The sequence below is a fragment of the Pezoporus flaviventris genome, unplaced genomic scaffold (assembly GCF_033815535.1).
Source record: "Pezoporus flaviventris isolate CSIRO_AGI_PZ_B2104156 unplaced genomic scaffold, CSIRO_AGI_Pfla_v1 ptg000225l, whole genome shotgun sequence".
NCBI lineage: Eukaryota > Metazoa > Chordata > Aves > Psittaciformes > Psittacidae > Pezoporus > Pezoporus flaviventris.
The window spans coordinates 35,624-57,729 of NW_026892773.1; the positions used below are offsets into that span (position 1 = coordinate 35,624).

Sequence of the window (22,106 nt, forward strand, 5' to 3'; positions counted from 1 at the left end):
GCTGTAACCCCAGTGAGTTTGCTATGACCAGAAATTATTTTCCTATGATCAGAACCGATTTTTCTACAACCAAAGTGGTTTTTCTATGACCAGAACTGTTTTTCTTATGACCAGAAGTGATTTTTCTACAACCAAAGTGATTTTTCTATGACCAGAACTGTTTCTCCTATGACCAGAAGTGATTTTTCTATAGCCAAAGTGATTTTTCTATGACCAGAACTGTTTTTTCTATGACCAGAAGTGATTTTTCTATGACCAGAAGTATTTTTTCTATGACCAGAAGTGATTTTTCTATGACCAGAACTGTTTTTCCTATGACCAGAAGTGTTTTTCCTATGACCAGAACTGTTTCTTCTATGACCAGAAGTGATTTTTCTATGACCAGAACTGTTTCTTCTATGACCAGAAGTGATTTTTCTATGACCAGAACTGTTTTTTCTATGACCAGAACTGTTTTTCCTATGACCAGAAGTGATTTTTCTATGACCAGAAGTGATTTTTCTGTGACCAAAGTGATTTTTCTATGACCAGAACTGTTTCTCCTATGACCAGAAGTGATTTTTCTATGACCAAAGTGTTTTTTCTATGACCAGAACTGTTTCTCCTATGACCAGAAGTGATTTTTCTATGACCAGAAGTGATTTTTCTATGACCAGAACTGTTTTTTCTATGACCAGAACTGTTTTTCCTATGACCAGAAATGATTTTTCTATGACCAAAGTGATTTTTCTATGACCAGAACTGTTTCTCCTATGATCAGAAGTGATTTTTCTATGACCAAAGTGATTTTTCTATGACCAGAACTGTTTTTCCTATGACCAGAAATGATTTTTCTATGACCAAAGTGACTTTTCTATGACCAGAACTGTTTCTCCTATGACCAGAAGTGATTTTTCTATGACCAGAACTGTTTCTCCTATGACCAGAAGTGATTTTTCTATGACCAAAGTGACTTTTCTATGACCAGAACTGTTTCTCCTATGACCAGAAGTGATTTTTCTATGACCAGAACTGTTTCTCCTATGACCAGAAGTGATTTTCATTCAACTTCTGTTGCAGAAGCAGCTCTGACACCGCCGGGTTCCTGCTGCAGCAGACTTTGCTGTACCCCGGAGGCTGAGCTCAGCCTGGCTCCCGCACTGGGCACACTCGTGCCCCTGCTTGGGCAATGCCTCTGCCCCCTTCTCCATCCCCATCCCTTCCCACTGCTCCCTGTAGGGACAGGCAAGGGTTTTCCGGGCCCTCTTTCCCAAGACCTTTGAAAGCTGAACTTGAAGCCTCCCCTGCCCGCAGCAGAGCCCGCATTCCCTGCAGCAATCCCCCGGCGATGCTGGAGGGGGCCTGGATGCAGGACAGCGGCTGTCAAATCATCCCAAATCCGAGCTATTTTATAATCCCAAGGGCCCGCAGCTCACTGCTGCCTACGGGAAAGGGAAATAAACGTATGGGAAAGCCTTTTGGAAAGGGTTGCTGGACGAGTGTGTCACGGGCTGCTCCAGCGCATCAGCTGAGCTGCTTCCTTGGAAAAGCCTCCAAAGCAGCAGCTTCACCAGGATCCCGGGCAGGACCGCAGAGGGGCAAGGTTTGTGACTCTAAAAGGGGGTAAAACCTCACATCCCGTGCCTGGTGCTTGGTGCAGGATTTAGCCCGGTGCTGCTCCTTGCAGGGTGATGGAGCACCCCGTGATGGGGCATCCAACCGCTGGCATGGGATGCTCGGGATGGGGAAGGGTTCCAGTGACAGTGCTGATGGTGCCAATGGGTGGCATTGAGCCACGGTGCCACAGGGATGCTGGCTCCCTTCGGATGGTTGGAGGAGACAAAGGGGGTTCCAAGGTGGTCCATCCCCTGGGTGTCGCTTTGTGCCTTAGCCCACAAGAGGAGCCCATCCCCAGTGTCACAGCATCCCTCATGGAGCATGCCCTGGTGACACTGGTCCATGGCACCAGCGTGCTTGTGGGTGATGGGTTCCATGCTGCACCTCTCCAGGCTGGTTCCTGCAGAGGAGCTGGGCTGCTTCTCACACGGAGCCGTGGTGCTGCTCTTTGTCCCAGATGCCACGCTCCTCTTTGCTTGGAAGTGGAGCTTTTCGGATGAAGTTTTCATTGGGATTCCTTCCAGTGCCCAAAGGGGCTGCAAGAAGCCTGGAGAGGGGCTATGGACAAGGAATGGAGACAGACAGGCCGAGGGGAATGGCTTGAACCTGCCAGAGGGGAGATGGAGATGAGCTCTTAGGCAGAAGCTCTTCCCCATGAGGGTGGTGGGACACTGGGATGGGTTGAATGGAGATGCTGTGGCTGCAGCGTTCAAGGGCAGGTTGGACACAGGGGCTTGGAGCACCCTGCTCTAGTGGAAGGGGTCCCCGCTTTGGAGCTGCATGAGCTTCAAGGTCCCTTCCAACCCAACCCACTGTGGGTTCTGTGTTTATCCCCTGTCTATTCTACGCTCATGCCCATCAGCCCCACGTCTCCGACGTCCCAGCCATTGGGTGAAGCAGTTATCTCCACCCATACAGCATTGGGAGGCTGTGTGCTCACATCTTCCTCTTGCTGCCGCACGCTGGGGCACATGCTGGGTGCAGGGAGCTCCCCTCCACTCGCCGTGGGTCGATGGATGGGTTTTGGTGCCTGACCCTCGCCTTCGTCCTTCAGCAAGCAAGTAAGTGCCAGGTGCTCCTTCTCCCACAGCAATGGAGGGCCCGTGGGGAGGTTTAGGTTGGTTTTAAGGACTCCTGGGAGAGCAGGGATGCTTGGGACCAATGGTGAAGGATCCTCGCAGGGATGTCCTGAGGATGTTGGGCAAACCAGGGTGAAAGATGCCCATCACGGCCCAGTGCTGGCCCCTTGCTCTGCTGTGCAAACGAGTGACTGCTCCAGTCCATCTCCATCCAGCTGCTGCCAGATGTGCCGGGTTGGATGCGCTCCGCTCAGGGGTTCTTCTCTTTGTGTCCTCCCTGCTCCCGCGGGTTTCTGCTGGGGAATTCGGGGCTGTTTGGAAGGGGGGGATGCGCTCTGGCTCCTTTCAGCAATGGGAAATGGGCCTGGGGAGGGTTTTACCCCCGGATGAGCCCTGCAGTGTCCTTATCTACTGCTTCAGCAGGGCTTCCTCCAGCTCTATCTGCCTGAGCAGCTTTTCCTGCCATGCGGTCAGAGCCTCCTGTTCTGGGAACCGGAGATGCAGAGCCCTGGGGTGAGGTGGGACCGCTGGGCTCCGGCTGCCTGCCCGAGCCAGGATCAGTCCCCTTTCCAAGCAGTGGGGACGCAGCCTCCATCCCCAGCCCACGCGAGGGAGCAGCGGCTTTAAACTGGGGATGGGAAGTCTTCTTGGGAAAGAGGGAACCAGCTCCACACTGGGTGGAGAAGCCTTTCTGCCTGCTTAGAGCTCAGCTTGGCCCTCGCGGGCTGGTGCTAAGGGGAGCCTTGCTGAGCTGCTTCTTGCGCTTTCATTTTGCACCTCGGGGCTCTGCCCCTTGAGCCCCTCCGTGCAAGGGAAGCTGCTTCACGAGCACTTTGGGGGATGTGAAAGCGCAAGTCCCGCTGTGGGACCACGGAGGCAAACGGATCCTTTATAACACAAAGGATTCCCCTAATGAATGCCATCACCCCGGCTCCTTGGTGCTCCGGGATCAGCGACGCAGCGTGCATCCTTATCCCAAGGGGTGCTCCAGATGCTTCGTGTGGTTGCAGCCCAGAAAGCCTCTCATCTGCTGGGCTATGGGGGGGATCCTGCCCCTCTGCTGCGCTCTGTGAGACCCCCCCTGCATCCCGCATCCAGCTCCGGGGCAGCAGCACCAGAGGGATGTGGAGGTGCTGCGAGGGCTGGAGCAGCTCTGCCATGGAGCCAGGCTGAGAGAGCTGGGCTGGGGCAGCCTGGAGAAGAGAAGGCTCCTGAAGGGGAGACCTGAGAGCAGCTCCAGTGCCTGAAGGGGCTACAGGGAACCTGGAGAGGGGCTTGGGACAAGGGATGCAGGGACAGGCCAAGGGGAATGGCTTTAACCTGCCAGAGGGGGGAGATTGAGATGAGCTCTCAGGCAGAAGCTCTTCCCTGTGAGGGTGCTGAGGCGCTGGCACAGGGTGCCCAGAGAAGCTGTGGCTGCCCCATCCCTGTCAGTGCTCCAGGCCAGGTTGGAGCATCCTGCTCCAGTGGAAGGGGTCCCTGCCCGTGGGGCTGGATGAGCCTCAAGCTCCCTTCAACCCAAAGCAGTGTGATCCGATGACGTTACCCGCAGTGGACCAGAGGTGCTGTGCCCTGCGGCCCCTGGCTCTCAGCCTGTCCGTGGTGTCGCAGCGGGCGATGAGGAGCCCTTTCCACCCAAGGCCCCTTCCCCACATCCTGTCCCCGCTCCTCTCCGCAGCGCGCAGCACCCGCGGCACGGAGCTGATCGGCGCCGTGGGCAGCTCCATCACCTTCCACCTCCAGAGCCCGGCGGGGGAAGCTGCCGCCTGGAGCTTCCACGGCGACGTGGTGGTGACCGTGCGCTTCGGGGACCCTCCGGAGGCCACCTTCTTCGACGACAGCTTCAAGCCCCGCTTGGCCTTCCCCGGCAACGGCAGCGCGCTCAGCATCTCCCGGCTGAGCCTGGAGGACGCGGGCACCTACACGGCGAAGAGCGCGGGCACCAAAACCGCCTTCACTTTGCGCGTTTACGGTAGGGACCTTCCACCGTTGGCCCTTTGCTTTATGCTCTGCGCTCAACGGGGGCTCTGACGGCTCCCCCCATGTCCCCCAGGGGTGCTGGAAGAGCCCACGGTGACCTGCACCGGGCAGAACTGCTCCGCCGGGGTCTGCCGCTACGCCCTGCTCTGCGCCGCCAACGGCGCCGGCGCTGGCGACGTCTCCTACGCCTGGAGCATGGGGAGCACGTGGAGCGCCGGGGCCGCGGTGCTGGTGGAGGAATCCCCCGTCGAGGAGCCGCTCCTCACGTGCACGGCTCAAAACCCCGTCAGCAGCCGCAACATCACCGTCGGCTCGGCCGCGGCCCTCTGCGCGGGTACCGGGCACGGAGAGGGGGCTGGGGAAGGGCCCTATCCTGCACCTCGGGGTTCCGCTGCCCCCCGAGCTGTGCACGCAGCCCAGCGCGGGCATTGAGCTCTCTCCTGTTCTCTTCCCTCCCCACGCTGCAGAAATCACAGCCCAGCCTCCCACCGAGCTCCCGAGCTGCCCGTGCCCAGCCTGGCTCTTGGGTGTCTGAGTGTGCCCGAGCCCGTCCTTGCCACCCGGGGGGGGGGATTTGGGGGGGGAGCGGGTGACCCCTCAACACCCCCTGCTTTGGGATGGCAGCGACAAAGCAATTCCTGCAGCGCAGCGGCAGGGGTGCAGGGGGGAGCCTGGCTCCGCATTCCGCTTTCCAGCGGGGCTCTTCCCACCCATGGGGACCCCCGAAGGCAAAGGGACGTCAGTGGGGAAAGCTGTGGCCATGGAGGGGCTGGGGCCGGGGTCCCCGTCGCTGCTCTGCCTGCAGCATCACCCATCCTCATGCAGCGCATCGCCTCTTTCCCATGTTGGACCAGGGAGTGAGGGTCCCTGTGAAGCAGGGAAGGGCTCAGCAGGGCGTTGAAGCACGGCCGTGCCCGTTTCCCCCCCGCTCTGATGCCGGGAAGAGGCAGATCCACTCCGGGATGTTGCCACCGGACCTTGCTCTCTCTGCAGGCACCCACTCCAGCAGGAGGGCTGTGATTGCGGCCGCAGCGGTGGTCGGATCCGGAGCGCTTTTAGCATCCGTTATCCTCGTGCTCTGCTGTAAACCCAAAGGTGAGCAAACCCCACGGGTGCCTGCGGACCCGAGAGCCCCATCCATGGGAGTCCATCACGGCCCCGACACCGGGGAGGGCTGCAGATGCCGGAGCTGCGGATGCTCCGTGGGGTTTGCTCTTGTTGCTGCTGCTGCTGCTGCTGACAGGAACCCCTGCGTTGCTCTCCCGCAGGCTGGAGGATCTTCCATCTGCCTGCAGATGAGGCTGTGAACACAGGTACGGCACTGGGGCTGCCCCAGGCGCTTCCCTCCCTCCCTCCATCCATCCCCCTTTTTTTTCCTGGTGGGAACAACCCGGCTGCATTGAAAATCAGGAGGGGAAATCATCCACTGCTGGGGCTTGGTACCAGAGCGGACCCCAACCCTCCCCGCGCCCTCACCCTGCATGCATGGAAGTGAGCTCCAAGAGGTGACCCCAGCGATGCTCCCGAGGCTGAAGCTCTGCTCTTCCCCAGTTTGCTGCTGGAAAACTTGGTGCCAGCCCTCCACGAAGGAGACCCATGAGACCCCCCCAAAGCATCGGGATGCTCAGGGCTGTTTTGCGACGCAGCCCATCGCTGCTACAACGGGGCCGGTGCCCCGCGCGGATCCCACTGACTCCTCTTCCTTCCATCCCTGGAAAACAGGGTTGTTTCCATCAGCTCACACCAACGGGGGGATTCCTGCCTCCTCTTTGCCTGCGCCTGGATGTTGGGGTGCACTCAGCACCGGGGCCATGGGCTCCTGCCACCCAACCCTTGAGATCCAGCTCTTCCATGGGGAACTACGCACGAAGCATCTCCCCGCAGCAATCCCTGCCCTGCCTGAACCCTGCGTTGCTCTTCCTCCAGTGCTGCCAATGAGGGACACAGGAATTTTGACCCCCAAATGGGACTATGAAGGGTTTCAAGGGTCCTCTGCTGGGCCATGGAACGAGCTGACGCTGCCATAGTGGCAATGTCTGAAGGAGAGACAAACGCATCTCGCCCTCTGAAAGCAGCCGGGGATCTTGTACTGGAATGGGAAGAGCTGGTTTGCACTGGCGCGCGCTTCCACTGCCATCCTTTGAGCTGGAAGCACGCGCCCTGCTCCCACCTCCCGTGGGGCAGAAAGCGGGATGCAAAGCGATGCTCCACCTCCACCCAGACCCACAGCAACGCCCTCCAGCACCTCTCGGCCTGCTTTAAACCGGGATTCCCACCCTTCCCATCCACCGCAGCCTGTTCCCTCGCTGACCTTCCCCTCTTCTCTCCCCACAGAGGCCAGAGCAGAGTACACCACGGTGTATGCCCAGGTCGGCCCCTTCCAGCAGGTGAGTTTGTGCAGGTTCATCCCCATCCCCTGGGTACGTGCCCGGACCAGGATGCAGATGTGGGGTGGGGGGGTCCCTGCATGGCATGGGGATGACCTGGGGGGCCAGGATGGGGTGGGGAGGAAGGACAACCTCAGCCTATGGGAACTTGAATGGGGGACCTGGTGCTGGGGCTGCCCCAGGAGCAGCCAGCGTGGCCGCAGCCGCCTGCACGTCCCAGTGCATCACCGGGCTCTCCGTCCCCAGCCCCACTGAACCTGGTTTCTTTGGCTCACCTTGGGATGCCTCCGAGCCCTGGAAACCCCTTTTAAAGCCTTTCCCCCCAGGTCTACCTGCAAGAGGGCTCCATGACGACACCGACCCCCGGCGCTGAGACCTCCAAACCCACCCCTCCCACGGCGCCGGCTACAGCCCAGGTGAGCCGTGGCTCGTGGCCATCTCCCCTAAAGGGGCTCCAGCCCCAAGCAAGGAGATGGGGAAGACCCCAGGGAGAGAGATGTAACCCCTGGACCCACAGGCAGGAGCAGATGGGTCCTCACTGGGCTTTCCTGGGCTCCAGAGCATCAAACCAAGCCCATGGGTCCCCTCTCTCTTGCCAATGGAGGGATTGGGTTCCGTGAGCCCAAGCAAAGCTTTTGTCCCTTTGTGGTTGCAGACGGATGATGAGAAGATGGGTAAGGGCCTGCCAGGCTGCTGGGGGCAGGAGGAGAAAACCCTCTACGCGTTGGTCAGCTAGTGAGAGCAATACTCCAGTTTGCTCTGAGTGCGGGGCTCCCCCCATTGCTACCCTCTCTGGAGGGGAGAAGGATCATGGGATCATCATGGGATCATCATGGGATCATCATGGGACCATCATGGGATCATCATGGGATCAACTGGGTTGGAAAAGACCTTTAAGATCATTAAACCAAACCATTCCCAGCGCTGCCAAGGCCACCACTGCCCCATGGCACTTGGGGGGTGTGAGCACTGGTAGGGCCCTGGGCAGCCTGTTCCAATGCCTGAGCACCCTCTGGGGCAGGAATTGTTCCTCAGCTCCACCTAAACCTGCCCTGGTGCAGCTTGAGGCCGTCTCCTCTTGTCCCATCCCTTGTTCCTTGGGAGCAGAGCCCAGCCCCTCCTGTCAGCACCTGTAGGGAGCCATCAGGTCCCCCCATGATCCAGAGCTGTGGCTGTGCAAGGACGGGATCTGCTGCTCCTGATGGGCCACAAAGATGCTCCCAAGGGGAATGGCTTGAACCTGCCCGAGGGGAGACTGAGCTGAGCTCTTAGGCAGAAGCTCTTCCCTGTGAGGGTGCTGAGGCGCTGGCACAGGGTGCCCAGAGAAGCTGTGGCTGCCCCATCCCTGTCAGTGCTCCAGGCCAGGTTGGAGCATCCTGCTCCAGTGGAAGGGGTCCCTGCCCGTGGCTTTAGATGAGCTTTAAGCTCCCTTCCAACCCCAACCATCCCAAGCTTGTGTGATTCTGTGACTCCTGGGATTCGCCCTGCAGCACCTCGCAGTTTGGAGCCTCCCAATGGAGGCCGGGAAGAGCTGAGGAGCCCCTTAGCCCCCTTTCTTCCTGTTCCTTTGCCCTATACTTCTCAACGGGGCAAATACTTCAGCAGCTTCATTCGATTGCTCACCCGAAAGGAAGCAGGGACAACGCTTGGTGGTGCAAAGCTGAAGATGGAAACTCAGCCGGGAGCTGCCCTTTCAGCTCTGGCTGCTTCTGCAGTGCTCCTGCTCCTGCCGGGGACCTTGCAGACCTCAGAGCCCCCAGCACCGTGCTCAGCATCGCTCTGTGCCAGCAGCAAGCGGTTCGTGGTCCCCTGAGATGCTGTCATGGTCCATAGGCAGGAGATGATGCAGCCTGGGGGCAAACAGGACAAGGAAGGTGGCTGATGCTGTTCCACTCCACTGCTTTGATGGGTTTGGAGATGAGGTTTAACTCTTGGGTGAAGCGTTTGTATGGAAGCTTCAGGAGGAGAGCAGCTTCCCAAGAGATGCAGGGATGCTGCGCAGCACGCTGCTGGCTGCATCCCACCGGGATGCTTGCCCTGCAGCAGCGCCTGCGTGGCTTCACCCAGACCTGGGATACCCAGCGAGCAGGACACGGGGCACCCCAAATCCCTGCTCCCCAAATCCCCCCCCCTCAGAGCCAGCAATGGAGCCCAGCTCCCACCTTGGCACCAGTTTTCCGGTGCTGCCAGACAATGGGAAGCCGCTTCCCTCTGCTCTTTGTCTCGTCTGTGCAGATAGTAAATTATTCAGGGATGAAACTGGAGATCTCTTGGAAGTGCCTGGCACAGGGGAGCCCTCCAGGAATAAAAACGCCAGACACATCCGAGCTCAGTTTCTGTCTGCGCGCGGTTTGAGGTGAAACCAGGCCATTTTTGGCAGTGATTTCTTTGCTCTCCGCCTTTTCACAATGGGTGTTTGAGCTTCCACGCTGATCAATTCAAAACACACCCCATGGATCACGCATTCGACCCGTGCATCGGCCGTGTGGCACCAAATTCGCCCTTGTAACTCCAATCCCCAGCCTGGACGAGGCTTAACCCAGCGATGATGGCACCGGGGACCGGTCCAAAGGGAGCCGGAGCATCACCGGAGCATCGCCTCCTGCTTTGCCCCTGTCATGGGATCTGCCCCCTGTGATGGTCATAGCCCCAAAATGCCCCCCCCCCCCCTCCATGGGGTGGTTTCGGGCCATTAATCACCCCATTTCAGTGCCAGAACCTTTGAGCTCACAGGAAGCCGTTGGTGGGGCAGAAAGGGGAAGGAAGACATTGCAAGAGGGAGCAGTGGAAGGGGAGGATGGAGCCCCAAGGCGTGGGGATGGGCTGGCTCTGCATGGCAGTGCTCTGCTCCGGAGCTGGTGAGTGGGGCTCGGGGGGGTTCCCTCCATCTATGGGGCTGGGCGAGGAGGAAGAGGAGGAGGAAGGGGCGATGTGAAGGCAGTGGGTGTGCGACCACGGTGCCTGCTCAGGGGCCCCTTTGCAGCAGGGCAGGATGCTCCCCTGGACATTGCATGGGGGGAAAGGCTCAGGCCATGGCTTTATGGTCTGGCTGGGGTCTGGCTCATGTGCAGGGGCTGAACTGGGGTTTCCTGGGCTCTCCCAGCATTGATTTGGGCCCCAAATCCCCACGCTGGGCTCCCTCCTCCCTCTGGCCATCCCTTTGCTGGCCAAGGGGCAGGGATGCTCGGTGACCACCCGGCCCCTTGCTTGTCCACATCTCACCATGGGCTGGGTTGCTTGAGGACCCCGTTCCACCACCACAGAGCAGCACAGGCGGCTGCCCAGCACCAGTGGGATGCTGCTGGTGGCGTGGCCCTCATGAGTTCCAACAAGCCTTTGCCAGCACCCACCGTGGCAACGCCACCGGTAGCATCCTCTGCCTTAGGGGGTGTTTGTCTCAGTGTGACCGTGGTGGGAGGGTGATGCCACGGACCCGTTGGCATCCCTTTGTCCTGAGGCCTCTCCCTAAGCCGTGGTGCTGCGGTGCCGGCTGAGCTCCTGGTGTGGGACCATGGCGGTGCAGCCCCATTCCCGCTCCATAGGGGCAGTTTGGGTGTGGGGAGGCGTTGACATCAGTTGATGCCCCTCATTCCCAGCTCTCATCCTCAAAGAGGATGCAGGCCACGGTGACGACGGCCTCGAGCTGCCGACAGACCCCAACGCAACCGCTGCGGGTACGGACGAGCTGACGACGTGGCCAACAGCCTCCCCAACCCCTCCTTGGAGCAGGGACCCCATCACCACCTCCGTGCAGCCACAGAGAGATGCTGCAGGCAACAAAACACGTGAGGAAGGCAAAGATGCAGCTTGGGAATGTCCTGCATCCCCCACAGAGACCTCTTGCCGCATCCCTTTGGGTATCTGCGAGCAGCCGGGCAGCATCCCTTATCTCTTCCCTTAGGAAGCGCATCAGCTCTTCCCATCAAGTACTGGTCCCCGGCCATCTTCGTGGGGGTTGCTCTGCTCGTGCTCTTCCTCACCTACCGCTGGACCAAGGGGGAAGGTGAGGGCCCCCCTTTTGCTCCGCATCGCGTTGGGGCGGCAGGAAGAGGTAACAGCCACCTCCCAACCCACATCCTCAGAGCAGCGAGAGCCGCCTGCTCTGCTGCAGCTGGGTGAGCTCTGGGTGCGCGCTGGAGCAAGGGGGGCACGGAGCAAGAAACCCCGGGGGCCGCGGTGGGGCTGCCCCCTCGCTCGGTTTGCCTTGGAACGCCCAGGTTTGAACCCGGAACTCCCCTTCCTGCCCCGTGGTGGCCGCTATGGGGCCAGCTCAGCCCTTTGCTATAGCACAAAGAGAAGGTTTTCCTCCTCCTGCAAACCCCAAAGCTCGCAGCGCAGGAGGGGCTTGCAAAGCCCTTGTAAAGCCGTTGTAAAACCCTTGTAAAGCCCTTGTAAACCCCTTGCAAAGCCCTTGTAAAGCCGTTGTAAAACCCTTGTAAAGCCCTTGCAAACCCCTTGCAAAGCCCTTGTAAACCCCTTGTAAAGCCCTTGTAAAGCCGTTGTAAACCCCTTGTAAAGCCGTTGTAAAGCTGTTGTAAACCCCTTGTAAAGCCCTTGTAAACCCCTTCTAAGGCCCTTGCAAAGCCGTTGTAAACCCCTTGTAAAGTCCTTGTAAAGCCGTTGTAACCCCCTTGTAAACCCCTTGCAAAACCCTTGCAAAACCCTTTTAAAGCCCTTGTGAACCCCTTGTAAAGGCCTTGCAAACCCCTTGTAAAGCCCTTGCAAAGCCCTTGTAAAGCCCTTGTGAAGCCCTTGCAAACCCCTTGTAAAGGCCTTGCAAACCCCTTGTAAACCCCTTGCAAACCCCTTGTAAAGCCCTTGCAAAGCCCTTGTAAACCCCTTGCAAACCCCTTGCAACCCCCTTGCAAAGCCCTTGTAAAGCCCTTGTAAAGCCCTTGTAACCCCTTTGTAAACCCCTTGTAACCCCCTTGTAAACCCCTTGTAAACCCCTTGTAACCCCCTTGCAAAACCCTTGTAAAGCCCTTGTAAAGCCCTTGTAAACCCCTTGTAAAACCCTTGCAAACCCCTTGCAAAACCCTTGTAAAGCCCGTGTAAAGCCCTTGCAAACCCCTTGCAAAACCCTTGTAAAGCCCTTGTAAACCCCTTGCAAAGCCCTTGTAAAGCCCTTGTAAAGCCCTTGTAAACCCCTTGCAAAGCCCTTGTAAAGCCCTTGTACAGCCCTTGCAAAGCCCTTGCAAAGCCCTTGTAAAGCCCTTGTAAAGCCCTTGCAAAGCCCTTGTAAAGCCCTTGTAAAGCCCGTGTAAACCCCTTGCAAAGCCCTTGTAAAGCCCTTGTAAAGCCCTTGTAAACCCCTTGCAAAGCACTTGTAACCCCTACATCTGCCCCGGCCGCAGGGACGAGGGACCGAGCCGCCTCCACCAACGACTCCTCAGGTGAGACGTGCTCACCCTGAGCCTTAGACCCTCCTTGACGTGGGCTCGGCGCCGTGAGCCCCATCCCAGCTCCTTGCCTTGCAGATCTGGGAGCCCTGGATGCCACCAAACCCGCTGCTGCCCAGGTGAGCCGGGAGCCCGGCAAGCCCCAGCCTGGGCCTCGGTTTCCCCACCCGGCACAAAGGAGGAGCACCCAGCACCCAGGGATGAGGATGCTCAGCGCAGCTCCTCAAGCAGCGCCTCTTGCAGGACGAGAGGAAAGAGCCAGAGAGACCCCGAGCCCTGGAGCGCACTGAAACCGCCTTCAGCGAGCAGGACCCCCAGGTGCTGCACCCCAATGCACCGAGCCCCAGTGCAGGGATGGGGGACACTGCCCCCCCCCCCCCCCCAACATCTCATTTTGCTTCTCTCCAGCCTGATCCCCCCCAAGCTCCCAGTGGTCCCCATTGCTCCGGGGAGCCCGGTGCCGATTGAGCGCTCCCAGTGGCTTCCAGGGAGCCCGAGGGCAGCAGAGGGGCAGCGTGGGGACTGAGATGGGAAGATGCTCCAAGCATCGTGTGTCCCTGCGGTCCTAACCCTACGGACGCCCAAATCCTGGTGGGAACGGGGACCTGCGTGGGCCGTGGGGCTTGGGCACAGCGGAGCCAATAAAGACGGGTTTCACCCCAGAACCCCCTGCCCAGCCCCATTGTCACCTTTTCCCCATGGCTTGGAGCGGAGCAGAGGCGGTGCTGACAGCGAAAGGTGCGAAGGGCAAAGGAAACGCCAACGCTGGGGCCCGGTGAATCAGCGCTGCAGGGGGGGGGGCCCCATCAGTTTGGGTGTGTGGGGTGCAGGTGGGTGCTGGGGGGGGGGGGTGGCAAAGAGGCTCTGCAGCCCCCATGGGAGAGGTGCGAGGGGGGGGACTCAACCCCCCAGCAAAGGGGTTGGGAATTTGGGAATGGGCATTTCAGCCCCCCCCCCCCCCCATCCCAAACCCTTCGCCATCAACCCAAGTGCCTTGGTCCCCCAAAGCCTTGTTCCTCCAAGCCCTGCGCCCCCCATGAATCCCAAATCCCTGCAACCCCTAAACCCTCGGTCCCATCAGACCCCAAGGTTTGTGTCAAGGGGCCGGGCACTTGCACCCACACCAGTGGAAGGCGGCCCTGGTTGGACCCGGATGACCTTGAAGCTCCCTCCCAACCCAAACCAGGCTGGGATCCTGTGATTCTATAAATCCCAAAGCCCTGGGCCCCCAGACCTTGACCCCACACCCCCAAACCCTTTTCTCCATGGATTCCAAGCCCTTTTTCCCATAGACCCCCAAAACCTTGGCCCCGGCCACCCCTTGACCCTTTAGACCCCAACCCTCAAGCCCTTGGTGCCCATAAACACTAAACCTTTGGACCCTCCTAAAGCCCAAACCTTTGGCTCCTTAAACCCCAAATCCTTGCCCTCCATAAACTCCAAATCCTTCATCCCTCAACCCCCAAATCCCTGGCCCCATAGACCCAAAATCCATGCACCCCCCCCCAACCCCAAGCCCCGAGAGCAGGATGAGGTTCTCTCTCTGCTCATCTCTTGAGCAGGGACCTAAACCTGCTTCTTCACCCCAAAGCATTGGTGTGGAAGAGAAAATCACCATCACCACCACCGTCATCATCATAAAAAAAAGTCAAAAAAGGGTTTATTTTTTTATATATATATATAAAAAAAAATTTGTACAATTTTAGTTCCTCTATGAAAACCAGAAACCAACCAAACTTCCTACCAGGGCCGCACGGCTTCGAGCCACTGCAAACTGCAAAACCAAGCTTTTTATATATTAACAAAACCCCCCCAATTTTACACTTTACAACTTTCTACACGCATGCACAAGGGCTCGGCTCGGCGGAAACGCAACAACAACCCCCCCCTTCCCCCCCCCAGGAACAAAACCCAAAAGGAACCAAAAAAAAGAAGGGTTTCTTCTGAAAATCCCAAGTGGAAAAATCCCCCCCCCCCCCCCCATCTTTTCCCCGGCCGACCCACCCGCGCTCACCAAAGTCATCTCTTTGCACTAAACCACCCCAAAACGGGCTCCCTGCTGGGGGCTGGGGGGGGGAAACCTTCGGCCTCAAGAGGCTGGACCATGAAGGAGGGCTTGGAAACGCCTGAAAACTGGGGATGTCCTGGAAGAGGGGGGAGCTGGGAACCGTGGATGGGTTCGGACCCCCCCCCCCGGACCCCTCCAGCATCTTCACTCTGCTCCTGGTACCCGCCTCTAAGGTGGCATCGGGACCACAGCCCCTCGCTGCCCTCCCCTGGCTTGGCACCTTTCGAGTGCTTTAGGACAAACTAAGCCCAAACCAACCCCAACCACGACCAAACCAACCCCCTCCTGCCCAGCCACAGCCTCCCCATGGGCCCTCCTTCCCCGAGGCTCCGGGATCCATAGGGAAAAAAAGAGCAATGAGCCCCAAATCAACCTAAAATCCATGAGGTATTTGTGACCTGAACACGACCGAGGGGAGGCAGAAGCTTGTGCGTCCCCATGGCGAGCCAGCTCGTGGGTCACCCCTCGCCATGGGATGCTAAGGACCTCCTTGAGCCACAAACACTCAGCATCCCCGCCAGGAACCGCTCGTTTCATTCCCACCGCTGGCTCCAGGTCCAGGATTGGACCCCAAGACACGTTTTAAGCTGCTCTGCTTGCAACCCACAGCCAGCACGAGGGAGCCCCACGGTGATGCTGCTGCCACCAGGGACGTGGATCACCTCGGGAGCAGGGAAACCACTTGGAAACCCCCTTCTGCTTCTCGTATCAACCAGCTTTGAGCTTGCTTTTGTTGAGAGCTGAGCGTGGAAAACCATCAGCGGAGAGGACGTTCCGAGAGGCAGGAAATGGTGTCCTGGATGCCAGCGGCTTCCACAGCAGCCACGGATCACGGAGCTGCTTGCAAAACAGTGCCCAGAAGAACCTCTAGGATTAAAAACCAGCCCCAGATGCTGGGCAATGGTTTAAGGCCAGAGCCAGGTAGAAAACAGGCAAGCGCGGAAGGTCCTTGGGACCTGACGGTGCTTGAAGACGCTGGTGATGAACACAGAGTTAGCCCTTGGGTTACGGCACCGCAGCGCCGGCTGTGCCCGGTGCACCTTCGGGGGGGATGCTACAAGGACCTGGGTTTCAGGGAGGAGGAGGAGGAGGAGGAGGAAGGGGCTCAGCCCACCCCGATGGCCAAGCCGAGGGCGAGCGCTCACAGGTAGGTGATGGAGGCAGGCAATGGGTGCTGCTTCCTGTAGTTCTGCCCTTGAGCCACGGCCAACCCGAGCCGCAGCGGAGGTGGTGAAGACGAGATGGATGGCGAGGGAGATGCTCTCCCCCCCAGGCCCCTCTCCACCCCTCTCCAGCTCACACAGAGGTCTCTGACTGCAGCCTCATGACGAACTTGTGCGACTTGGGGTCCACGAACTCCTCCGAGAGCTTGAAGAACGGGATCTTCTTGGTGCTCACCACGAGGCTGAAGTCCTGGCGCTTCAGCACAAAGACCACCCCATCCTTCAGGCCGTTGGTCACCGGCTCCTCGCTCACCAGCGTCCACTGCTTGGCCAACCAGCGGTCCTTGTGGTACTGGATGGTGGGCCCAGCCGTCAGGTACCGCTCCAGGAATGCCTTGGAGGAGGGAGAGGACATGTGAACATCACCTTCCCGTCCGGGTCCTGCGGCCCCAAGCTGCTCAGCAGGTCCTGCAGGAAACGCATCCCTGCGTGGCTGGTTCCCATCGCTGCACCCTGTTCCCTTGGGATTACGCCTGCTTTGCTGGTTCTACCCCCCAACTCCTTGTCCTCCCTTCTTGCAGTGGGGAAGAAAACCGGCGCCCAAGCGCTTCAAAGTCTGGACCAATCCCTTGGGAAAACCTGTGGGCCCATCCCACCTCACCGTGCCCCTCCAAACTCATGTTCTAACGGTTGGACTTGATCTTAAAGGTCTTTCCCTAGTTGTAATGGGAGCTCAATGGAATGGGAGCGTAAACTCAACCTGGCTTCCGATCCCACGATTGCACCCACCTTGGGCGTCATGTCGTGGGTGATGCAGAACTCGAGGTGCTGCAGGATGCTCTCCATGGTGTGGTAGGGCTGCTGCTTGGTGGTACGCAGGTACTTCTGCATGGCCCGGGCCATGGAGGCGAAGATGGCCTGAGCTGCCTCCCGCGGGTCCATGATCTCCCGGGGGTTCTTTTGGTCCTCCTCCTGCAGCCGCTTGATGTGGGTGAAGGCTTCTTCCACCGCCACCACCAGCCTGTGGGGAGGGAAGCCACGGGCACGGGCTCAGTTTGGATACAGACAAGAGACCCCTTGGGGCTGGGGAAGGGGAGCCATTTGCCCACCTAGGTACAGCAGGAAGCCACCTCCCACCCCAAAACCTCACAACGCATTGGGATGCTCTTCCCCAAAGAGCAGGGATGCTTCACATCGGAGGTGACCCCCTCCACCCTCCCCAGCACATCCCAGGTCCTCATGGGGGTCCTGGCACGGGCACCCCACAGGACCCGCAGTGATGGGGCACCCGTACCTGGCGCGGCGCTTCCGCACCCGGCGCTCGTGCTCTGCCTCCTCGTAGTAGTACTCGTTGTGGCTGTTGTCCCGGCGCCGGGCGGCCGCCGCGATGACGGCGCGGGACTGGCCCGTGGAGTTGTTGGTGCTGTTTTCTGCGGGGAGAAGGATGAGGTTTTCCCCGCTGTGAGGGTGCCGAGGCGCTGGCACGGGGTGCCCGGAGGAGCTGCGGCTGCCCCATCCCTGGCGGTGCTCAATGGGGCTCGGAGCACCCTGCTCCAGTGGAAGGTGCCCCTGCGCACGGAGCTGGGTGAGCTTGAAGGTCCCATCCAACCCAAACCATTCCATGATGGATTGGGACCTATAGGGATGCTGGGGAGGGACTCTTCATTAGGGACTGCAGTGACAGGACAAGGGGTAACGGGTTCAGACTGAAACGGGGGAAGTTTAGATTGGATCTAAGGAGGAAATTCTTCCCTGTGAGGGTGCTGAGGCACTGGAATGGGTTGCCCAGGGAGGTTGTGAATGCTCCATCCCTGGCGGTGTTCAAGGCCAGGTTGGATGAAGCCTTGGGTGCCCTGGTTTAGTGTGAGGTGTCCCAGGGTTGGAACTGGGATGATCGTCAGGTCCTTTCCTACCCTGATTATTCTATGGTTCCATGATCTGGAGAAGGTTGGAGAGCGGCTGCGCTCTGCCCAGAGCCAAGAGGAGAGGAAAACACAGGGACGGGGAAGGGAATGAGGAGAGAGAACAAGAGGAAAAGCGCGGGGAAGGGGAGCTCACCCTCGCCGAGGGAATAGACTTTAAACCCCGACATTTTCTTGGACAGGACGGACTTTGGCAGGTTGAGGAGGGCAGGGTTGTAGACCGGGAAGTCGTGGTAATAGTTCTCCAGGATCCACACGGCCGCTCGCTGGATGCTGCAGGGCCACAGAGCGCTGGTTAGCACCGTGCCAGGGGCAGGACGAGGACTCAGCACCACGAACACCCTGGGGTGTGCGTGTGTGTGTGTGTGTGTCCCCTCCGACCCCAGCAGCCCGTACCTGAGGTGTCCAACGTTGTAGAAGCGGCTGGCCCCGTCGGCCGAGCGCACGGCCTTGAGGGTGAACTGGGGCTGGAGCTGCCGCAGCTCCAGCAGCACCACGGCCAGGTAGTGCACGAAGAGCAGCGCGTCCACCAGCGAGACGGCGAACTGCACCACCCCTTGGTAGTTGCGGTCCCGGGAGTCCAGGATGCGCACCCCGTAGAAGAGCCAGTAGGAAACGACGAGGAGGAAGACGAGCACCATGAGCAGCGCTCGGAAGACGAAGACGCGGGGGAAGAAGGCTTTGGGGCGGCGGAAGAAGAGGGCCCAGCTGCCCAGCAGGAGGATGAGGAGTTTGAAGGCCACGGAGATGAAGAGCCCTTCGCAGGGGGTCCCGCAGGGCTCCAGCTCCTCCCGCCACAGCAGCTGGGGCAGGAGCATGAAGGCGAGGGGGGTGAGGAAGGCGAGAAGGGCCAGCGCCCCGGCCAGCGCGACGCCCAGGTGCCGGGAGCAGTCCAGATGGGCGCTGTCCTCCATGTCCTTGGTGATGCGGGTGATGTCGTCGTGCGAGATGCTGTGCTCCGAAGTCCCCGTCACCACGGTGGTGGTCTCGCCCCAGTTGTCATCCTAAGGAGGGTGGGTGGGTTACAAAGGGGATGGTTTGGTGCTTCCCCCATCACCAGCACCCTCTCCACCCCAACTCCCATCCACCAAACCTCCAAGCCCGGCGCGCTGCCTGGTGCCATCACCCCCATTGAGGTGGAAGCCTCGGCTCGGGGTCCGGGGGGATGCAGTGATTTGGCCTCCGGGACCCTATGGGAAAGCCCCGTCGGCAGCTCCGCGCCGCGCTGCAGCTCTCCGGCAGCTTTGGGAGCAGGAAGCATCCCGGTTCCAGGCAAACCCCCTCATTAGCAGGGCCAGAAGGAACATGCCCGGCTGCTGCCCCAACACAGCCTCACCGCTGCTCCTCCTCCAGCGCCGCGCCGGGCAGGACAGAGGCAGCGGTGATCCAGCAGCTCGGAGCACCAGAGCGACCATCCCTGCTTCCAAAATCCCCCTCCCTCCTCCAGCCAGAGGGTGCAGAACGACCCATTCACTTCCACGTTCTGCCTCGCAGCTCCTTGGCAGCCCTGAAGCTTGGGGGTTTATCGCATCCTATTTCCCCCCTCTGGATTTCCATGGGAAAGCCGGCAACTCCATGGCAAAGAGCAAACTAAAGCCACAGCCTGGGGGGTTCTGGAGCCACGGGGAGCAGTGGAGGGGCTGGAGGGGGACCCGTCCAAACCCCAGCCCATCCCCAGGTGAACCCAGGCTCAGCCACTGGCATCCCAGCCTCTGCCAGCGCCGGCTTCTTGGTGGGGGAAGATGAAAAGAGCTGGAGCCGCCTGTGTAGGTGGCTGGGAGGGGATTAAAGCCAAGGACTGGCCGGAGGATCCTGGTACCCAGAGCAGGGGAACAAGGGACCCCCATGGGACCACGGGGCTGGGCTGGAGGGATGCAGCACGGAGCCTCCTCCGCATCAACCTGCTCCCTGGTGGGATCCGGCTGCCGCCTGCGCGCGGCCAAGCCGGCATCACCTGCAGGCGCCGAGCGAGGATTCGGTTAATCCCTAGGGAGTGGATCCCCATGGATTGCATCCTCAGGGTGTTTTTCCACCCGGGGCACCCCGTGCCCACCCCAGGGCGCCGCGAGAGCCGGGCCCCTTTCATCTGCACCGGCGCTGCCCGCCCGCCCTCGCCGCCGGCGCAGGGCCAGCCCAACCGGCTCGACCGGAGCACCGGGCACGCCGGGATCCCAGCAGCATCCCCACGGCAGAGCCCGGATGCCAACCCCGCTCCTCCCCGTGCCCAGCTCACCCTCTCGTCCCCCCGCGTGGATTCATTGTCCAGCAAGGGCTCGCCCGGCGCTTGGATGGTCACTGACTTGTCCCCGCGGCTCCCATCGCGGCTCTTGGAGCGATGCCGGTCCCGCCGCTCCCTGCAGGGCGCAAGAGAGGAATGCGTTGGGTGCGCTGGGGTGACAGCACCCGCTGAGGCCACGGGCACGCAGCAACCCCTCACCTGTGCTTGCGGGAGCTGCGGGAATGCCCGGACTTGTAGGAATACCCCGAGTATTGCGACTCATTGTCCATGGTGTCGGAGCGCCGGGGCTTGTGCCGCTCCACGCTGAGGGGCTTGGGTCTCCCCGGCCTCGGGACAGCGGCCAGGGCCTCCTTCAGAGGGGGCTTCTTCAGGCCCAGGGGCACCTTCAAGAAGTCGACCGTCACCTTGAAGGACTCTATTTTGATCACCGGGTTGGGCTCGTCTCAGGAGAAAACAGCTCGCCTGCCTGCAGAGGGAGGGGGAGGCTCAGCAGCCGTGGGGAAGCATCCAGCAATCCACCGGGGTGCTGGCGAGCGTCCCCTCACCGCCACACACGTTATCCCTGCACCACCACCTGCGTTATCCCTGTACCACCACCCGTGTTATCCCTGTACCACCACCCGTGTTATCCCTGCACCACCACCCGTGTTATCCCTGCACCACCACCCGTGTTATCCCTGCACCACCACCTGTGTTATCCCTGCACCAACACCCATGTCATCCCTGTACCACCACCCATGTCATCCCTGTACCACCACCCGCATTATCCCTGTACCACCACCCGTGTTATCCCTGCACCACCACCCGTGTTATCCCTGTACTACCACCCATGTCATCCCTGTACCACCACCCATGTCATCCCTGTACCACCACCCGCATTATCCCTGTACCACCACCAGTGTTATCCCTGCACCACCACCTGCGTTACCCCTGCACCACCACCCATGTTATCCCTGTACCAACACCCGTGTCATCCCCGCACCACCACCCATGTTATCCCTGTACCACCACCTGTGTCATCCCTGCACCACCACCTGCATTATCCCTGTACCACCACCTGTGTTATCCCTACACCACCACCTGCGTTATCCCTGTACCACCACCCATGTCATCCCTGTACCACCACCCATGTCATCCCTGTACCACCACCCGTGTCATCCCTGTACCACCACCCATGTCATCCCTGTACTACCACCCGTGTCATCCCTGTACCACCACCTGCGTTATCCCTGTACCACCACCTGCGTTATCCCTGTACCAACACCCATGTCATCCCTGTACCACCACCTGCGTTATCCCTGTACCACCACCTGCGTTATCCCTGTACCACCACCCATGTCATCCCTGCACCACCACCTGCGTTATCCCTGTACCACCACCTGCGTTATCCCTGTACCAACACCCATGTCATCCCTGTACCACCACCTGCGTTATCCCTGTACCACCACCTGCGTTATCCCTGTACCAACACCCATGTCATCCCTGTACCACCACCTGCGTTATCCCTGTACCACCACCTGCGTTATCCCTGTACCACCACCCTCATTATCCCTGTACCACCACCTGCGTTATCCCTGTACCACCACCTGCGTTATCCCTGTACCAACACCCATGTCATCCCTGTACCACCACCTGCGTTATCCCTGTACCACCACCCGCATTATCCCTGTACCACCACCTGTGTCATCCCTGCACCACCACCTGCATTATCCCTGCACCACCACCCGTGTTATCCCTGCACCACCACCTGTGTTATCCCTGCACCAACACCCATGTCATCCCTGTACCACCACCTGCGTTATCCCTGTACCACCACCCGCATTATCCCTGTACCACCACCAGTGTTATCCCTGCACCACCACCTGCTTTACCCCTGCACCACCACCCATGTTATCCCTGTACCAACACCCGTGTCATCCCTGCACCACCACCCGTGTTATCCCTGTACCACCACCCATGTTATCCCTGTACCACCACCCATGTCATCCCTGTACCACCACCTGCGTTACCCCTGCACCACCACCCATGTCATCCCTGCACCACCGCAGCTCCAGCCCTGGTGGCAAACACGGATGGGACACGAACAGGGAAAAGGAATCTGAGGCATTTTGAGGCACTTCTGTTTTCTCCCCTACCCAAGCTGAGTTTGGGGCGGCCCCTTCCCCTTCCGTAACGATGAGCTTCTGCTTCGGGTGATTTACGCTTCCATTACCACCACAGTCAGGGTTTTAACTGCCAAAAGGGTGCTGAGGGTGGGGGCCACGAGAAAAAGA

General features: G+C 59.7%; 2 protein-coding genes across 3 annotated transcripts; one reads left to right on the forward strand and one right to left on the reverse strand.

Moving 5' to 3' along the window:
* The first annotated feature begins 2,563 nt into the window (after positions 1–2,563).
* LY9 (lymphocyte antigen 9) lies at positions 2,564–7,785 on the forward strand. 2 transcript variants are annotated; one of them, XM_061442395.1, is made up of 8 exons: positions 2,564–2,657; positions 4,354–4,647; positions 4,729–4,989; positions 5,649–5,750; positions 5,924–5,968; positions 6,990–7,042; positions 7,369–7,458; positions 7,698–7,785. In XM_061442395.1, the coding sequence occupies exons 1-8, from the start codon at positions 2,609–2,611 to the stop codon at positions 7,776–7,778; spliced, it is 975 nt and encodes a 324-aa protein (XP_061298379.1). In that variant the 5' UTR covers positions 2,564–2,608; the 3' UTR covers positions 7,779–7,785. The 2 variants fall into 2 exon arrangements, with proteins under 2 accessions (XP_061298379.1, XP_061298378.1); XM_061442394.1 differs by having other exon boundaries at positions 7,369–7,772.
* A 7,159-nt stretch (positions 7,786–14,944) lies between these two features.
* On the reverse strand, positions 14,945–20,323 carry VANGL2 (VANGL planar cell polarity protein 2). The gene is made up of 7 exons (XM_061442380.1): positions 20,032–20,323; positions 19,828–19,948; positions 17,991–18,598; positions 17,731–17,867; positions 16,967–17,102; positions 16,462–16,693; positions 14,945–16,066 (listed from the first exon to the last, which is right to left on the reverse strand). Exons 1-7 carry the CDS (start codon positions 20,100–20,102, stop codon positions 15,806–15,808), a joined length of 1,566 nt encoding a protein of 521 aa, XP_061298364.1. The 5' UTR covers positions 20,103–20,323; the 3' UTR covers positions 14,945–15,805.
* Positions 20,324–22,106: the final 1,783 nt, after the last annotated feature.

What these genes read in the sequence shown, in the direction of transcription:
- LY9 (XM_061442394.1), top strand. Translation starts at nt 2,609, where the DNA reads ATGGATGGGTTTTGGTGCCTGACCCTCGCCTTCGTCCTTCAGCAAGCA. An exon ending in CTTCGTCCTTCAGCAAGCAA is followed by an intron (nt 2,658 to 4,353) that starts GTAAGTGCCAGG and finishes TCCTCTCCGCAG; the next exon opens with CGCGCAGCACCCGCGGCACG. An exon ending in AGATGAGGCTGTGAACACAG is followed by an intron (nt 5,969 to 6,989) that starts GTACGGCACTGG and finishes CTCTCCCCACAG; the next exon opens with AGGCCAGAGCAGAGTACACC.
- VANGL2 (XM_061442380.1), bottom strand. Translation starts at nt 20,102, where the DNA reads ATGGACAATGAGTCGCAATACTCGGGGTATTCCTACAAGTCCGGGCAT. An exon ending in CGCAGCTCCCGCAAGCACAG is followed by an intron (nt 19,949 to 20,031) that starts GTGAGGGGTTGC and finishes TGCGCCCTGCAG; the next exon opens with GGAGCGGCGGGACCGGCATC. An exon ending in GTGCGGAAGCGCCGCGCCAG is followed by an intron (nt 16,694 to 16,966) that starts GTACGGGTGCCC and finishes CCCTCCCCACAG; the next exon opens with GCTGGTGGTGGCGGTGGAAG.